At 41.9% G+C, this 20,212-nt stretch overlaps 1 protein-coding gene across 1 annotated transcript in view; it reads right to left on the bottom strand.

Annotated features, from left to right (window-relative positions):
* Positions 1–345: 345 nt before the first annotated feature.
* kcnq3 (potassium voltage-gated channel, KQT-like subfamily, member 3) overlaps positions 346–20,212 on the bottom strand; it is a 120,728-nt gene continuing 100,861 nt past the window's right edge. The window contains exons 13-16 of the mRNA XM_071362581.1: positions 16,111–16,242; positions 11,054–11,155; positions 10,826–10,913; positions 346–7,174 (exon numbers count right to left, since the gene is read on the bottom strand). Coding sequence (XP_071218682.1) covers positions 6,377–7,174; positions 10,826–10,913; positions 11,054–11,155; positions 16,111–16,242 — 1,120 coding nt within the window. The 3' untranslated portion in view covers positions 346–6,376. The remainder of the gene's footprint in view (positions 7,175–10,825; positions 10,914–11,053; positions 11,156–16,110; positions 16,243–20,212) is intronic.

The raw sequence follows: 20,212 nt of genomic DNA, 5'->3' as shown, positions 1-20,212 counted from the left end.
TCCCATCGCTGCAACTCCCGTACTGCCTCGGCAGAGGCGAAGGTCTAGAGCACCAATGTGTAGGAGGAAACACCGTACACCTGGTGACCGTGTCAGCATGAATGCGCCTGGCCCGCCACAGGAGTAGCTACAGCGCAATGGGACAAGGACATCCCGGCCGGCCAAACCCTCCCCTAACCCGGAGGACGCTGGGCAAATTGTGCGTCGCCTCATGGGTCTCCTTGTCACGGCCGGCACAGGTATCAAACCAGCATCTGTAGACCGCTGTGCTACTCGGGACCCCATCCACAAAGTTTTCAATTGCCTGGCACAAAGTATAAACATTTTTAAATACTACTTAAACAGGACTCTTAAATAATTTTATTTAAATGTTAATTTTATTTTTTGATCACAGAAACAATGAGGAAATATGGAAAAATAAATAAATAAGGAAATGTTAATTATATAAAGCAGCCTGTGTAATCCTTTGCCAGAAAGTAGCCACAATCGGCCAGAGCCCTAAGTAATACATTTGGTCCAGATAACTCACACCAGAAATCGGTCCGAGCTCAATCCCCGCATCCTAGCCATAAGTAATACTGCCGAAGACTCGGGCTACATGACGTTGGCCGAGTCTGACTCTCAGCCGGAATCGGCCCAGATCCACTGTGCTAGCTGAGTAGACACTTGTCTGTACTCAGAGCACAAACACATATGACCAAATAAGCTAGCGAACGTCCTTGGCTGCCATGATAGCCAGTTAGCTAGTTAACATTAGCCAACGCAAGCCTGTAAAGTTATTTAATGTTAGATAGCTAACATTAGCTTGCTTATCCAAAGTCCAGCTTGCTAGCTAACACCAGTCAGCTGAAAGCTAGCTAGCTAACAAATAGGCAAAGAAAGGTAGCTAGCTATATTTGGGCATGGAAGGTTTTTACACAAATTACTTCAGCCATTTGCAGACAACGGCTGACCTAGACACAGAAGCTAGCTAATGTTAGCTAGCTAACGTCCAAATGCCCCCCCCCCCTGGATTATAGAAATTTATAGGATGCATAACTCTGCAATGCTTTAGGCTAGAAACAAGCTGTAAAAGGCACAAGAAAGATGCGGCTCTAGTTTACTTGGGGATATCTTTGTTTAGTCTTTATGATTATATGACCTTCAAGTGTAAATTACTTAAAACAGTATTCTTTTACTTTTGTCATATTTTAGAATGTAAGATTGTCACAATCAATTCACCTCTCAGATAACTGCTGACAATTACTTTGGACTATCCATGCTAAATTCTACACATATGTTAATAGTTAGTTCCAAACTGATTTGAGCTATTAACCCATAAGAGTCTAAGCTGGGGGGGGGGGGGCTATATGCTATATGGAATTGTTTTAAGAAGGTCATACCAACAATCATTTTGCTATTTGAGTTAGAATTTTAAGACCCCTTGAAGTACAACAAAAATATATGCACAAATTATTTGCTAACATTTTATTTGGCCTATTAGCCCATACGAACGCATTGAATAACATTAACTATATGGAACAACAGATAGTCCCCCAAAAAGTATCTAAACAAGTGTAGTGTCTATCATATCTGAGAGATATGTGACTCGTTTCAGGAAACTAGGCGTATGTCGCGGGTCACTACTTCACAGGAGAGCCATTTGAACGTAAACGTTAAAAAAAAATCTAAATGCGTTTTTTAGCAGAAATGCCTTCTGAAACATGTGAACTTTCATGTGCCTTAACAACAAACTTGTATGCCATCTGTAAATACAAATACAATTGTTAAATTATGAGTCTTGTTGGTTAAGCCACAGAAAAAAACAGCAATCTTCCTGCTAGCCATGATTGGCTGAGATAATGAGTGGGCTGGAGAGGAGTTCAGATTGGTCTGCCATATAGAGGGCTTCTGTCTATTTGAGCTGGTCAGTCTGTGTTGGTAATCCTGTCGAACTCGGCTTTTAAAAAAATGTATCGTGTAGTGGAGCTGCATAAGTGTTTATCTCCACTTTCTGGAGGATCGAGTTTTGAAATCAGTGGAATTACAGTATGATAGCTAAAGAGATGGAGAAAACACCTGTCTCCGGATTACATCTTCAAAATAAGGGCAACCGTGGAATGGCATCCGTGACAGGGAGACGTGTCCATCATGCTTGATGATGTATACGGGTAAGATAGTCTAGCTAGCTATATTTTCAGATATTACACATTTCAAATTTTGACAGAAAGTGGTTTAATTTCAAGCTAAAATGTACTGTTAGCTAGCTAGCTGGCTGGCTCCCTAGCTAATGTTACGTGTATGATGTTATTATTCGTATCCCAGAGCTGTTTGCATGGCTAGTTAGAGCCTAATGTTAGCTAGCCTACATTGAACCTGGTTGGTTAGTTACCACTACCAGCAGATTCATGCAAGGCGTAGTAACGTCATGAGCTGGCACTATGTTCACTGTTGTTTAACTAGCTAACGTTAGCTGGCTGACTCGCTAGCTAATGTTACGTGTATGATATTATTTGTTTCCCAGAGCTGTTTGCATGGCTAGTTAGAGCCTAATGTTAGCTAGCCTACATTGAACCTGGTTGGTAGTAACGTCATGAGCTGGCACTATGTTCACTGTTGTTTAACTAGCTAACGTTAGCTGGCTGGCTCACTAGCCACCGTTACGTGACGTGTATGATCTTACACGTTGTTTACCTAGCTAGCTAACTACATGTCTTAAGCTAAAGTGTACTGTTAGCTAGCTAGCTAACTTTAGCTGGCTGGCTCCCTAGCTAACGTTACATGTACGATGTTATTATTCGTATCCCAGAGTTTGCTTGGCTAGTTAGAGCCTAATGTTAGCTAGCTAACATTGAACCTGGTTGGTTAGGTCCCAGCTGATTCATGCAGGGTAGTAACGACATGATTTGGCACTATGTTCATTGTTGTTTAACTAGCAAACATTAGATGGATGGCTTGCTAGCTAACGTTATGTGACGTGTATGGTCTTACACGTTGTTTACCTAGGTTCATTGTTTACCAACTAGCTAGCTACATGTCTTAACAAAAGTATACATTTCAGGTGCGTTCGTAAATTCAGTCTGAGTACGCCAGAGCGCTGAGTAAGTGAATTTACAAACGCGCAACACCAGTTGATTATGGCCGGTGTCAGTAAACGTCAGCAAAAAAGCATAATGAAATTATTGCCAGCAGAGCTGGTTAGGCTGTTTTCATGTTATCCAGAGGTAAACAAATCATCGGCCAGAGCGTCAAGTGTGCGTTCTGAACGCTCCGAGAGTGAAACGAGATGGTGGGGCTAAAGCTTAAGAGGGTGTGAACGATGCTGAATGGGTGTAGACAAAGAATAGCTCTTCACTAGGTACCAAAACATTCAAAGGCCATTTTCTCAAAAGTGAGTTTACAAGTTTATCAACTTTCAAAGCATTATTACTTTCTCATTGTTCCTCAAAAATGCAGTGTATTATATACCATGTTGTAGTCTTTACTCTTCTCCAATGTAATTATTTTTTTTTTTACATGTATTTAACCCCTTATTTTTGTCACTAAACAGTCTCCATATATACTTCCATTCATTTTTTCAACTGGTTCTGGAGGACCTTCAGACGAGTCTTGTGAGGCCTGTACGAACAACCAACATGTTCGTGCGAGTCTCACCATTACACAGAGGGGTCCTATTAGTGTGTAGCCCAAACTGTGCGGACGCTACAGACAGAAGTTGGCAGATCAGCTGTACCGACTTCAGACAAGTCCTAATCCGCTTGTGGGGGCTGTAGAGCAAAACGGAGAACACCATCATGTTCGTGAGAGTCTCTTCTTTCCATAGAGTGGTCATAATAGTTTGGACGCTAGAGACGATTTTGTGAGAAGACTGATTTTCTGGATGTTTCATGGTCTGACAAACACTGCTCTAGCTCTGTCACCTTTCACCACAAATGCGGAAGTGTTACATAGATATCTCTAGCTCAAACTGACAGATTTCTATGGGGATTTTTTAAATGCTAATTAGATTTCCGCAGGGGCGCAGACATCAACCTTAGGGCGTTAAAGGGCTACAGCCAGCAGAACAGGATTTAAACCAGCAGCCCTTGCAGTTATGCAAGCACATCACCTGTGGCATTAAGGCTGATCTTTTGGCAGAGGCCAAATTAAAGGTTACAATAGCACTGCCAATATTTTAAGTTGAATGTGGTACAAATCACCTTATAGTGGGAGCACCAATTCTTAGACTATGAATTACAGTAGGCTGTTTGAGAATGTTTGAATCCTAAGCAACCTGCATACACATTGTTTGAAGTACAATAGACCAACATAGCTACTGTAGTAGGTCAAAGCTGTTTGCTGAAAAACCTTGGTAGAGCATGGGTAGAGTAGGCATTGTGGTGCTCATGTGAATTTCCTTTCTCTTTCGGTGTCAGACCAATGTCTACTTCTCACTTAAAACATTGTTTAAAATTAACAATTATTTTAATTTTGTATTTATGTCTTTAATCTTTAATTCAATCAATTCAATCTGTATTGTAAAATATAAACATGTAGATAGATAAACCTTTGATTCTAACATTTGGCAAGTCTTAAAGACTTTGTGTGTATGCTGTATGTCTGGTTGAGAAGATGTCATACAACCAGATAAAGCCATTTTGTTTCATTCCAATACATTTTTGTTATCTGGTCAGATTACACTTCTCTGGTTGTTAAAAAGACGTTAGCAAAACTTCCTCAGAGTAGGGCATCATAAAAGACAGCATAATGACGTAATTGCAAAAAAAAATTCCCACTGGATTGACATCTACAAAGAAACTACATTTTCCCTTTTAAACCAAAAAGAAAATAAACCATTTTGGAAAAACACTAAAAACTTCAATGTTACATTTGTGAGGGGGACATTTTTTTCACTTTTGTTCATATTTCTTCAAGTGATTCACATCACTGTGATTTATTTGCCAATCTGCTCTCAGTAATAAAATAAGACATTACACAATTTTTTCACTTATCATTAAAGTTGACCTACATCATGCTACACTTGTCATTACACTCTGTGAAAATGTAATGATATTGTCACTGTTTTCTCATTTTACATACTATGTAGATTATATATTTATGGCATAGACGTATATGTCATATTATGGTATTATTCTAGCTGTTTTAAGATATTGTACTATTTATATAGTGTTTTGTCATAAGTCTAAGTACATACAATATTATGTATTTTTTAAATTATGGAATCAGAATTTATGATGCAATCTTGCTAGATAACCGTTTATTCTAATCTAGACGTGGCATGTGCAAATTCACTTTAAGCCTATCTGCCAAATGATCTGTAACGTATCATGCAAGATTTGGTTCTTACCATGCCTCATCACAGAACTTACTTGAGTTGTCCTGAATGTGCCATTACAAGTTTTTTAAGATGCAAAAACCTCTGTATGCCAAATAAATCTGTGGTGTGTCAAAGAGGAAGAGTTGTCTCTCATTTAAGGATAATAGTGAATTAATGACTATGATTTTATGTTTGAATGTATTTCTGACAGGAACTAAAACAACCTTTCAAAAACCGCACAGCACGAAAGAAGAAGGGGCATCCCTATATTGTCTATTGACAAAAAGGAAGCAGAAGTTGCCTTTTCTCTCTGGCTTGTCATTCTTTTCCCAACTCACACATTAGTAAGCAACACGTGTACTGTACTAAAGAATGAGACAGGACACTTTTTAAAATATCCAGGTCAACCGTCTGTAAATGGTGCATCATCATGCAAACCATGCAAAATGAAAAATTCAATGTATTTATATAAAAAAATAAGTATTACAAAAAAATGACAGTATTTATAAGTACCATTCAAAATTGTTTTCTTTTTCCTGAAACTTGAACATTACAGGGTCTACGACATAAAACTGCATGCGGTACATGCAGTGCGGTTTGCTATGCAGCGATAAAGGTTTGGGCGTATATATTTTTTTCATCTTAGCGTTATGTATGTTGTGATGAGTGCGCTGTTACTGTACAAAGTCTGTTAACTATTCGAACGGTGCCTTTTCTTTTCGTGTGTGTACGCAGTCTTGAGACCTTGGCTTTCTCTGAGCCACCGGGTCACACAATGAGTGTAGGGTGTAAACCAAATTGAGTCAGGTTTCAGAGTCAATTAAATCCGGATCGAATTGGGGTCTATGGGGACAAAGTCTATCCAAACTGACTTGGGTGTAGAGACATGGATTTCACCCAAAATAATTGACGTGTGCCGATTGAACTCGCACATGGCGTTGAGTTCAGTGATGTCCGTTTAAGCCAAAGACAACTGGCTTTTAGAGGCATGGGTTTAGGGCCTTAAGGTTGTCAATTTGACTCAAACTAAATAAGGTTGGTGAGGAGGTGTAAGATAAAGGAATAAAAATGAGGTGCGACTCAGGGCGGTGTGTTCCATACAGAATCAGGGAAGCCCTCTCCTGTGGATGACATGGGGAGTTGCCCCCCACCCCCGCTGGGCGTGAAGGGTTCCGTGTCTGTGTCCGTCTCCCCCTCTGCCAGGTAACGGCTGTCCCGCAACCTTCCCGACCCCCCTGCTGTCCCCAGCGTGGGGTCGTCCCGATCCTCGCGCTCCCCCGATATACTGAACCCGCTGGGTGAGCGATCCAGCTCCTCATGGTTCACAGAGAGCATGGATAGCGGCGAAGTGTCCGTTCTCTGCCCCATGGTCCTGCCCAGCCCCAGCGTGAGGTGCTCCGTGTAGGGACTTTGTGGCCCATGCCCTCCATCCCGTCCAGCCACCTGGGTGTCCAGGAGTGAGCTGATGGGGAGTACGTTGGGCCGCTCTGTGTAGGTAGGGATCGGGGCTAGGTGGTGGCCAGGTGGGGCTTGATGGTCAGAGGGGATGTAGCCACCCCCAGGCAGCCCCAGTCCCCCAACTCCTTCCGCCCCTCCAGCTGCAGCACTGGGCTCCCTGCGGTAGCTGTAGTAAGGCGTCACTTTGCTCACAGGCACCTGGTAGGACATTTTGGGGCATGTCTCGGTGTAGTTGAAGAAGACCCGGCGGATCTCAGTGTAGCCACAGCCCTCCTTGCCGTCAGAGCCTGTGTTGCCTGTCACATGGTCAAGGGGCTCCGTGGTCATGTGGGCGGCGCCGGCCGAGTCCACCTGAAGGTGCTCAGTGTGCTGGATGTGCATGTCCACCAGAAAGTCCAGCTTCTTCTCCATGTCCTCCACCTGAGACCACACAACAGTTACTCACCTACATACTGGCACTACTACAATCCTACACTCTAAAGAAAAAAGGGTTCTACTGAGGGATAGGGTTCTACAAAGGTCCATTTTCATCTGAAGACCCCTTTCTTGGAAACGAGGGTTCCTTGTAAGGCAAAGGGTTCTACCTCGAATCTTTTTCATTCTAAGAACTATTTTTGGAAGAAGGGGTTCTTTGATGATTCTTTGGAAGGATAGAAGGGTTCTACATATACATCTTTTTTTTCTCTTTTAAATAGTGCCTGAGCATCAGGAGGTTGAGTAATCTGATATGTTTACAAAGATAGGTGTGAGAATGTTTTAAAAACTATACCTATATGGGACTTTTTGTGGATGCTTCTAGTATTCCCTTAATCATTTTACCTATACAGTACTGACATAGTTGATATCTTTGCCATGATTTATGTCTTTCAAATTAGTATTTTATTGTGCAGAGAGTAGAGGAATTGAAGGGAGTATGAGTCAACCAGCAGTGTATTGTATGGTACACAGCAAATTGGACAATTTGACATTGTGTTGATTTTTCCATCTAACATTTCTAGTGTTGATTCAGAAGTTTAATTAATTTAACACAGTGGTGTAAAATATTCCCAGTGTTGGTGTTAGAGATTCTCCGGTACTTTTGTATACTTTTTAGCCAGTAGTTTTGAAAGTAGCGCTCACGAGCCAAAAGTGGCCCCCAAAAATTGCATACATCACATATGTGCCATTGCCTTCTCTTTCGCTCTGCTGTCTGTGCATCTTGCTAGCTGTCACTCAAATGGCAAGTGGCTGAACCTCATTGGCTGGAACTCTAATTGCTATGAGGCTGGCCCACGTGGGGGGGGGGGAATTTAAGGGAAAATGGTGCTGTACAGCTTCCAGTAAACAGTCCCTTTTAAAATAGGGATAGCTCATGCTCATAGATCACGCATGTATGAACTACACATTGACACATCCAGCGAAAAGCGTGAGGTTTAAAAAATACTTACTAGTCGCCAAAGTTCCAGAGCATGTCTTTAATAGCCACAGTTGAGTGTGATAGTATAATTTTTACTCTTTGCAGAGTAAACCTCTCAAACAATCGCCCATCACTATCGTATTGCTCTATTGTAGGTTGATTTTCAAAATCTGTGTTTTTGCATGTACATTGAGTGGTTGAATAATCTTATGCTACAATAAATACAAAAATACTCTAAACTAATCGAATCTCTTAATAGTTGGACTTACTGCACCCCGCTACTGAGATGGTTGTTCCAGTTTAGATGAGTTAGGTAGTCTCATTACTCAGTTATTCTGAATGCAGGTTGCGAGTGATTAAAAGTTCCAATTGTTGGATATCCTCACTCAGGCTGGATTCTAATAGGAATAACATATCACTTCGCAAGCCAGCATAATGTGACTTGCAGGTCTGATATGGCCTGTAAACCAGGAGTTTCCTCACACAACTGTGTTAGGGTACAACAGGGCAATCAAAGAAAGGCCTCATGATATGTTATAGATTGTCACAATGAGTTTAATTGTAAAGGCTAATAAGGCTGTTGGAACCCTACATGGAGGGTTCAAGGAAGAACCCTTTAAAGATGAAAGGGTTCTCGCGAAGGACCCTTCATAGGGTTCTAGGAAAAACCTTTAGATGATAAAAGGGTTATTGGTAGAACCCTTCATAGAGGATTCTATGTAGAACAATTTACCTAGGGTTATTTGAAGAACCCTCTGCAAAGGGTTCTAAATAGCACCAAAAAGGGGGTGGATGTGGAAAACCAAAATGTTCCATATGCACAAAAATCTTATTTCTCTCATTGTGTGCACACATTTGTTTACATCCCTGTTAATTAGCATTTCTCTTTTGCTAAAATAATCCATCCACCTGACAGGTGTGGCATATCAAGAACCTTGTGCTGGGGACAAAAGGCCACTAAAATGTGCAGTTTTGTCACATGCCACAGATGTCTCAAGTTTTGAGAAAGCGTACATTTGGCATGCCGACTGCAGGAATGTCCACCAGAGCTGTTGCCAGAGAATTTAATATTATTTTCTCTATTTCTCTACCATCAGTTTCATCAGCTGTCCGGATGGCTAAGACCAGCCATCCGGAGTATTTCAGTCTGCAATAAAGCCCTTTTGTGGGGTAAAACTCATTTTGATTGGCTGGGCCTGGCTCCCCAGTGAGTGAGCCTGGCTCCCCAGTGGATGGGCCTACTCCCTCCCAGGTCCAGCCATGGCTGCGCCCCTGCCAATCATGTAAAATACATAGATTCGGGCCTAATTAATTTATTTGATTTGTTTTTTATTCTATTCAAAAACATTTTTTATCTTTACATGTTTTATTTAATTTCAAAACATTTGTATTATATTTATTTCATTTTAATTTTTTTTTTAAACTTTAGTTATTTCAGTAAATATTTTCTTAACTCTATTTTCTTAAAACTGCATTGTTTTAGTAAGTAAACATTTCACGGTAAGGTTGTATTCGGTGCATGTGACAAATAACATTTGATTTGATTTCCTTATATGAACTATACGTTTTTTTAAAAATGAAATTTTTGCATGTTGTGTTTAGATTTTTGTTCCGTATAAATGGATTATTGTCTACCTGCCTCTCAATTTCCCTACCTATCTGCAATCCAATGTCCCAAAAATCTACATTTCCTAACCTTCTCCTTCCATTAATTTGGAATTGTGTTACATGAGACCACTTTTGAAGTCTGAAAACATCTGACAAACTTTGATTTTGGAGTGTATTGTCCCCTTACATGTTGTTTTAAAATTCTTGCAAGAATGTTTCAGATGAACTGCATGTTCACTCATTAGATGGATCTCCAATTGAAAGTGTTCCCCAATATAAATAATTAGGCATTTGGATTAATATGGAATTGACGTTAAAAAACCCCATAGATGAGCTGGTTAAGAAGCTAAGATTTAAAGTTGGCTTTTTCTACAGAGACAGATCCTTTCTCTAAGCAGTAGGAAGCAGATTATTCAGTCAACCTTTTTATCTGTTCCTGATTATGATGATATTATTTATCAAAGTGCAGCTGCTACTACTCTTAAACCCTTGGATGCCATCTACCATCGTGCCCTTTGTTTTGTTACAGGCGACAGTTTTGATACTCATCACTCCTGTATCAAAAGGTTGGCTGGACTTCGCTAAAGACCTGTAGATTTCTACATTACCCCCTTTTGTATTTACAAGGTCCTACTTCATAAACTTCCGTCTTACCTAAACTGTGCTGTTGAAGTATAGACACCCGAGTTGCCTAACCCGTTCACAGGATTGGTTAACTCTTGAGGTTCCTAGGGTCTCCACCGAGCTAGGTAAATCTGCTTTTAGTTTAAAGCCCCCTATTGCTAGAACAATATTCTAAATACATTTAATCAACGTTCTGGTGCCGTTCGGGGCAGTTTAGAGTATTGATCGGGGACTTATTTGTGGAGGAATGCAACTGTTTTTGCAGGTGATTTATGATGTTTTACTTGTGTTTCCCATGACAGTGTTTTTAAGAAAAAATGCATATGCATATTTTGGGTATAATATGTGTTGTATTGTGCAGGGCACTGAAAGAGAGACATGGGCCTCAGGAGCACAACTGGAGAAAAAGGTTTGAACATGGACTGATAAGGCATTTCCTGTACCTGTCTCTCCACTCTGACAAATCTACCCATCATGCTTTGGTCTTGGTCAGCATCTGGAATGGATGCTTTGGCTAGATAGGACTCGTGCCTGCAACACATTTAGGGATTAACACAGTTTGATCAGAGCAATGCAGTACAAGACGCCAGCGCCACACATTGGTATAAATAATGCAAGATTGTATGATGGTGGGGCAATGTTTTGACAGAAAATGACTTTTGCAGTCAGACCTTGGTGACTGTTGAGTTGGAAAGCCAAATGGGTTCTGTTTGTTCTGGCTCTTCTTATGTTTCGGGGTCAGAGGGGCACCAGGGGCGAGGATCATGTCTATTCTGAAAAAAAACAAAAAACAAGAACAGATAACATTAGTATGAACAGATATTGTGATATGGTTTCAACACAAAGAATCATGGGCTCAAATGTTCTCCGCATAAATAGCACAAATGCTAATAAGTGCAACGAAAGGATTAGTTAAACTTCCCTTTTTTACACAGAAGTTCATGGCGGAAAGTCAGTTTAGATGTATATGCTTGAGGTTGAGAGGCCTCACCTTTGGGATACAGGTCAGAGAATTAATTGAAATGCAGTTCTTGAATTTGAAATAATGTCGGTCATTTTGGTGAGGAATTGTGAATTGATTTTTATTAATTTCCTATTTTGTCAGGATTAAAATGAAATTGAAGAAAAACATACCACAGCATCTCACAATTACACAGCATGCACTGAATTGGTGCCCAAAATGTACATGTTTACTTAAAACATGTACATTTTCACCACCTTGGAACTCATGAACATTATAAACATCAAATTGTATTTGTCAAATGCGCCGTACACAACGGGTGTAGACCTTACTGTGAAATGCTTAGTTACAAGCCCTTAACCAACAACGCAGTTCAAGAAATAGAGTTATGGACATATTTACTAAATAAACTAAAGTTTAAAAAAAATAACAACAATAACGAGGCTATGTACAGGGGGTACCGGTACCGAGTCAATGTGCGGGGGTACAGGTTAGTCGAGGTAATTTGTACATGTAGGTAGGGGTAAAGTGACTATGCAAAGATATTAAACAGCAAGTAGCAGCAGTGGAAAAAACAAAGGGGGGGGGGCCATCAATGTAAATAATCCGGGTGGCCATTTGATTAATTGTTCAGCAGTCTTTTGGTCGAAGACGTGGCGCTCCGGTACCGCTTGCCGTGAGGTAGCAGAGAGCACAGTCTATGACTTGGGTGACTGGAGTCTTTGACAATTTTTGGGGGCTTCCTGTAATGTAGACGCTGGGAGACGAGAAGCATGTGCAGGTGGTAAGTTTAATATAACAAGTAACAAACTCAGCAAAACAAAGAAACTGCCATTTTTCAGGACCCTGTCTTTCAAAGATAATTCGTAAATTCAAATCCAAATCCATTCGTAATCCAAAATAACATCACAGATCTTCATTGTAAAGGGTTTAAACTCTGTTTCCCATGCTTGTTCAATGAACTATAAACAACTAATGAACATGCACCTGTGGAACGGTCGTTAAGACACTAACAGCTTACAGACGGTAGGCAATTAAGGTCACAGTTATGAAAACTTAGGACACTAAAGAGACCTTTCTACTGACTCTGAAAAACACCAAAAGAAAGAAGCCCAGGTTCCCTGCTTATCTGCGTGAACGTGCCTTAGACATGCTGCAAGGAGGCATGAGGACTGCAGATGTGGCCAGTGCAATAAATTGCAATGTCCGTACTGTGAGAGGCCTAAGACAGCACTACAGGGAGACAGGACAGACAGCTGTTCGTCCTCGCAGTGGCAGACCACGTGTAACAACACCTGCACAGGATTGGTACATCTGAACATCACACCTGCGGGACAGGTACAGGATGGCAACAACAACTGCCCGAGTTACACCAGGAATACACAATCCCTCCATCAGTGCTCAGACTGTCCGCAATAGGCTGGGAGAGGCTGGACTGAGGGCTTGTAGGCCTGTTGTAAGGCAGGTCCTCACCAGACATCACCGGCAACAACGTCGCCTATGGGCACAAACCCACCGTCACTGGACCAGACAGGACTGGCAAAAAGTGCTCTTCACTGACGGGTCACGATTTTGTCTCACCAGGGGTGATGGTCGGATTCGCATTTATCGTTGAAGGAATGAGCGTTACACCAAGGCCTGTACTCTGGAGCGGGATCGATTTGGAGGTGAAGGGTCCGTCATGGTCTGGGGCGGTGTGTCACAGCATCATCGGACTGAGCTTGTTGTCATTGTAGGCAATGTCAACGCTGTGCGTTACAGGGAACATCCTCCTCCCTCATGTGGTACCCTTCCTGCAGGCTCATCCTGACATGACCCTCCAGCATGACAATGCCACCAGCCATACTGCTCGTTCTGTGCGTGATTTCCTGCAAGACAGGAATGTCAGTGTTCTGCTATGGCCAGCGAAGAGCATGGATCTCAATCCCATTGAGCACGTCTGGGACCTGTTGGATCGGAGGGTGAGGGCTAGGGACATTCCCCCCAAAATGTCCAGGGAATTGCAGGTGCCTTGGTGGAAGAGTGGGGTAACATCTCACAGCATGAACTGGCAAATATGGTGCAGTCCATGAGGAGGAGAGGCACTGCAGTACTTAATGCAGCTGGTGGCCACACCAGATACGGACTGTTACTTTTGATTTTGACCCCCCCTTTGTTCAGGGACACATAATTACATTTCTGTTAGTCACATGTCTGTGGAACTTGTTCAGTTTATGTCTCAGTTGTTGAATCTTGTTATGTTCATACATTTACACATGTTAAGTTTGCTGAAAATAAATACAGTTGACAGTGAGAGAACGTTTCTTTTTTTGCTGAGTTTAGAACGATACAAAGTAGACATAGCGTCTAGTCATCAACAACAGAAACAATACTGCTTGGGGAAAGAACCTAAGGGAGTGCCAGATAAATGGGAGGTAATGGAGTCCAGGTGTGCCAAATGATGAAGCGCAGGTGCGAGTAATGATGAATGCCAGGTGCATGTAATGATGGTTCCCAAGACTGGTTGTTAGTAAACCGGTGACGTCGAACACCAGAGGGGAGGAGCGGGAGTAGACGTGACAGTACCCCCCCAATGCGCACCTCCAGCCGCAGGACGACGCCGGCCAGAGGGACAGCCCGAAGACGAGGAGCGGGCCGGTCCGGGCAGCAAAGATGGAAATCACAGATAATTTTGGGATCCAGAATGTCCTCAGCCGGAACCCCACAACGCTCCTCTGGACCATACCCCTATCAGTCCACCAGGTACTGTCACGCCTACAATTTTTTGAGGATCTGGGGTCCCATGCCAAATCTTTTCAGTTTCCTGAGGGGGGAAAATGTGTTGTCGTGCCCTCTTCACGACTGTCTTGGTGTGTTTGGACCATGATCGTTTGTTGGTGATGTGGACACCAAGGAACTTGAAACTCTCAACCCGCTCCACTACAGCCCGTCGATGTTAATGGGGGCCTGTTCGGCCCGCCTTTTCCTATAGTCCACAATCTTCTTTGTCTTGCTCACATTGCGGGAGAGGTTGTTGTCCTTGCACCACACTGCCAAGTCTTTGACCTCCTCCCTACATGCTGTCTCATCGTTGTCTGTGATCAGGTCACTGTCGTGTCGTCAGAAAACTTAATGACGGTGTTGGAGTCGTGTTTGGCCATGCAGTCGTGGGTGAACAGGGAGTACAGGAGGGTTCTAGGGTTTCCGGGATGATGGTGTTGATGTGAGTGATGACCAGCCTTCAAAGCACTTCATGGCTACCGACGTGAGTGGTAACCATTTAGGCAATTTACCTTCGCTTTCTTGGGCACCACAGGGACTATGGTGGTCTGCTTGAAACTAGTAGGTATTACAGACTCGGTCAGGGAGAGTTTGAAAATATCAGTGAAGACACTAGCCAGTTGGTCCGCGCGTGCTTTGAGTACACGCCCTGGGAATCCGTCCGGATTAGTTTTTTATTTATTAGTATTTTTTTACCCCCTTTTTCTCCCCATTTTGTGGTATCCAATTGGTAGTTACAGTCTTGTCTCATCGCTGCAACTCCCGTTAGGACTCGGGAGAGGCGAAGGTCGAGAGCCATGTGTCCTCCGAAACACAACCCAACCAAGCCGCACTGCTTTTTGACACAATACCCACTTAATCCGGAAGCCAGCCGCACCAATGTGTCGGAGGAAACACCGTATACCTGGCGACCGTGTCAGCGTGCACTGCGCCCGGCCCGCCACAGGAGTCGCTAGTGATGTGACAGGTGCCGTTAATACAGGTAATGAGTGGAGAACAGGAGGGCTTCTTAAAGAAAAACTAACAGGTCTGTGAGAGCCGGAATTCTTACTGATTGGTAGGTGATCAAATACTTATGTCATGCAATAAAATGCAAATTCATTACTTGAAAATCATAACGTGATTTTCAGGATTTTTGTTTTAGATTCCGTCTCTCACAGTTGAAGTGTACCTATGATAAAAAATTACAGACCTCTACATGCTTTGTAAGTAGGAAAACCTGCAGTGTATCAAATACTTATTCTCCCCACTGTATATACTGTATTCTATTCTATTGTATCTTAGTCTATGCTGCTCTGACATTGCTCCTCCATATATTTATATATTTATATATTCTTAATTCCATTACTTTACTTAGATTTGTGTGTATTGGGTATATGCTGTGAAACTTTTAGATATTACTTGTTAGATATTACTGCACTGTCAGAGCTAGAAACACAAGCATTTCGCTACACCCGCGATAACATCTGCTAAACACGTGCATGTGACCAATAAAATTTGATATGTACAAAATAAGTTACAAACCATACGAAAAAACAAACAAAATAGCACAGTTGGTTAGGAGCCCGTAAAACGGCAGCCATTCCCTCCGGCGCCATTATATCATTATATCACTTTGAATAAGATTCTAACTTTGAACAACTCTCATATACCCATTGTTTTTGTCAAAATTGCTCCAGCTCAGTACATTTGGTTGGGAGTCATTGATGGACAGCAATATTCAAACCTCGTTTCTCATTTTAAAGCAGATTTAAGTCAGGACTGAGACTGGACCATTCAGGAACACTCAACACCTTTTGGAAAGCCATTCTGGTGTGTCTTTGGGATTAACATTTGATGACATCAAATGTAAATCGCTCTTTAGATTTCAATTTAAAACAGCAAACTGTGAAGAATGTGCAAGGGGTGTGTAGACTTTCACTAGGCACTGTAAATCAAATGCTTTGGGTAATACAATTTACAGTGCTGTTCAATGTCAACTCAAAATGTAACCCCAACTCTGCTTACCTTGTCTGGAGGTATTTGATTCTACAGAGCATGTCTAGGTGGCCGGCAGAGTACTGCTCGATCACATCCTTGACATCATAAGGTCTCAAAGTCTCCTTAAACTTCTTCTTGTTCAAGAGGAACTTCATAATCCTGTAGAATAGAGTATAACTGAATTACTTCATTTTTCCAGAGGGAACTTCATTCATCCTGTGAGACAGTGTCCACATTGGGTTAAGTGCAGCTTGTCTTTTGACAAATCAGAACAAGTAAAAAAGTACCATAAATACCATACAAATTGGATGAAGTGAATTACCTCCTCAAATGTTTTAAGGCAATTAGAACCAGAAATTGTGAGGAAAGCAAATCATTAATAATTAACTAAGTCCAATCAGAACATGTGAAATGGTTAACAATATTTTATAAGGACACCTGTAAATCAAAATCAAAGTCAGGCCTCAAAAACCACAATACAGAACAAAAAAACTAATTCTAACCTGCTTTGTAATAGAGAGCCGGGACAAAAGTAACATGGGGTGAAAGTAACGGCCATTTTCTCAGATAAAACAGAAGCTAAAATGACATAGTGAAGTCAGCACGTTCCTAACGTGGAGGACGACCTCCTTGCAAAAAGACAGCCCAATCAGACCATGTTTTGCTGAGTTATCAACAAAAAGTGATTTTGAGAGATTTTTCATTTTTAAAAATTAACCCGGAAGTGTTTTTCGGTTGTAGAGTCGTGTTTAGTTGTTTAAGATTCCAAACATGTCAACTAGTGACTAAATGACAGCATAGGTTTCAAGTATCATGCTATTTGGATGTTAGCCTAGGAGAAGTTACAGGAGAGATGGGTGGGACGAAAGTAACACACGATAACCTGGAATAAAATAAAATAAACGTTTACGCACAGGTCATTGTCTCCTCTAGTTCATATTCCTTTTATAAATGTTAGCAAAAATATCAACAAGTGACTGAATGTTTGAAAATTATATGACATTCGAATTATGCCTTAATCAATTGACTTGATGGATCATCTTCTCACGAGCTTTTATCGAGAGGTTAGTGGCTAGAAATATATATTTATGATTCTGGGGGTCAATTACCTTATGCTAAGACATGGAAATGTGATAAGCATGATGAGTTTGCTGTTCGTGAAGAGAATTAAGATGTTTATTCTTTCAAGACACGAGCAGCGCGCATGACAAGGACAGCTGGAGCACAGATGATTGGTTGGGCTAAGCATTAATAGTCACTGAAAATGGTGCACTTCTCACCTGCTGTTATTTCAGTCCCAAGGCTGTGTTAATCCCGCCCCGCCGGCAGGTACAAAAGTATTGCTGCGGTAGTTATGTTCTCGGTCAATTTAATTTAAACTCAATGACCCTAGAAATTAAATTACAGTTGCTAATGTTAGTGGACACACAGTTGAAGTCGGAAGTTTACATACACTTAGGTTGGAGTCATTAAAACTCGTTTTTCAACCACTCCACAAATGTCTTGTTAACAAACTATAGTTTTTGCAAGTCGGTTAGGACATCTACTTTGTGCATGACACAAGTAATTTTTCCAACAATTGTTTACAGACAGATTATTTCACTTATAATTCACTGTATCACAATTCCAGTGGGTCAGAAGAATACATATACTAAATTGACTGCGCCTTTAATCAGCTTGGAAAATTCCTGAAAATTAAGTCATGGCTTTAGAAGCTTCTGATAGGCTAATTGACATAATTTGAGTCAATTGGAGTTGTATCTGTGGATGTATTTCAAGGGCTACAGTCATGGCCAAAAGTTTTGAGAATGACACAAATATTAATTTTCCACATAGTTTGCTGCCTCAGTTTGTATGATGGCAATTTGCATATACTCCAGAATGTTATGAAGAGTGATCAGATGAATTGCAATTAATTGCAAAAGCCCTCTTTGCCATGCAAATGAACTGAATCCCCCAAAAACATTTCCACTGCATTTCAGCCCTGCCACAAAAGGACCAGCTGACATCATGTCAGTGATTCTCTCATTAACACAGTTGTGAGTGTTGACGAGGACAAGGCTGGAGATCACTCTGTCATGCTGACTGAGTTCGAATAACAGACTGGAAGCTTCAAAAGGAGGGTGATGCTTTGAATCATTGTTCTTCCTCTGTTAACATGGTTACCTTCAAGGAACCACGTGCAGTCATCATTTCTTTGCACAAAAAGGGCTTCACAGGCAAGAATATTGCTGCCAGTAAGATTGCATCTAAATCAACCATTTATCGGATCATCAAGAACTTCGAGGAGAGCGGTTCAAATGTTGTGAAGAAGGCTTCAGGGCGCCCAAGAAAGTCCAGCAAGCGCCAGGACCGTCTCCTAAAGTTGATTCAGCTGCGGGACCGGGGCACCACCAGTACAGAGCTTGCTCAGGAATGGCAGCAGGCAGGTGTGAGTGCATCTGCACGCACAGTGAGGCGAAGACTTTTGAGGGATGGCCTGGTGTCAAGAAGGGCAGCAAAGAAGCGACTTCTCTCCAGGAAAAACATCAGGGACAGACTAATATTCTGCAAAAGGTACAGGGATTAGACTGCTGAGGACTGGGGTAAAGTCATTTTCTCTGATGAATCCCCTTTCCGATTGTTTGGGGCATCCGGAAAAAAGCTTGTCCAGAGAAGACAAGGTGAACGCTATCATCAGTCCTGTGTCATGCCAACTGTAAAGCATCCTGAGACCATTCATATGTGGGGTTGCTTCTCAGCCAAGGGAGTGGGTTCACTCACAATTAGACCTAAGAACAGAGCCATGAATAAAGAATGGTACCAACACATCCTCCGAGAGCAACTTCTCCCAACCATCCAGGAACAGTTTGGTGACGAGCAATGCCTTTTCCAGCATGATGGAGCACCTTGCCATAAGGCTAACGTGATAACTAAGTGGCTCGAGGAACAAAACATCGATATTTTGGGTCCATGGCCAGGAAACTCCCCAGACATTAATCCTATTGAGAACTTGTGGTCAATCCTCAAGAGGCGGGTGGACAAACAAAACCCCACAAATTCTGACAAACTCCAAGCATTGATTATGCAAGAATGGGCTGCCATCAGTCAGGATGTGGCCCAGAAGTTAATTGACAGCAGACCAGGGTGGATTGCAGAGGTCTTGAAAAAGAAAGGTCAACACTGCAAATATTGACTCTTTGCATCAACTTCATGTAATTGCCAATAAAAGCCTTTGACACTCATGAAGTGCTTGTAATTACACTTCAGTATTCCATCGTAACACCTGCCAAAAATATCTAAAGACACTGAAGCAGCAAACTTTGTGAAAATATATATTTGTGTCATTCTCAAAATGTTTGGCCATGACTGTACCTTCAAACTCAGTGCCTCTTTGCTTGACATCATGGGAAAATCAAAAGAAATCAGCCAAGACCTCAGAAAAACATTGTAGACCTCCACAAGTCTGGTTCTACCTTGGGAGCAATTTCCAAATGGCTGAAGGTACCACGTTCATCTGTACAAACAATAGTATGCAAGTATAAACACCATGGGACCACGCAGCCATCATACCACTCAGGAAGGAGACGCGTTCTGTCTCCTAGAGATGAACGTATTTTGGTGTGAAAAGTGCAAATCAATCCCAGAACAACAGCAAAGGACCTTGTGAAGATGCTGGAGGAAACAGGTACAAAAGTTTCTATATCCACAGTAAAACAAGTCCTATATTGAAATAACCTGAAACGCCGCTCAGCAAGGACGAAGCCACTGCTCCAAAACCGTCATAAAAAAAGCCAGACTACGGTTTGCAACTGCACATGGGGACAAAGATTGTACTTTTTTTGAGAAATGTCCTCTGGTCTGATGAAACAAAAATACGACTGTTTGCCCATAATGACCATCGTTATGTTTGGAGGAAAAAGGGGGAGGCTTGCAAGCCGAAGAACACCATCCCAACCGTGAAGGACGGGGGTGGCAGCATCATGTTGTGGGGGTGCTTTGCTGCAGGAGGGCCTGGTGCACTTCACAAAATAGATGGCTTCATGAGGATGGACAATTATGTGGATATATTGAAGCAACATCTCAAGACATCAGTCAGGAAGTTTAAGCTTGGTTGCAAATGGCTCTTCCAAATGGACAATGACCTCAA

The sequence above is a fragment of the Salvelinus alpinus genome, chromosome 23 (genome assembly GCF_045679555.1).
Source record: "Salvelinus alpinus chromosome 23, SLU_Salpinus.1, whole genome shotgun sequence".
NCBI classification, from domain to species: Eukaryota; Metazoa; Chordata; class Actinopteri; order Salmoniformes; family Salmonidae; genus Salvelinus; species Salvelinus alpinus.
This window is presented reverse-complemented; position numbering and strand designations above follow the sequence as displayed.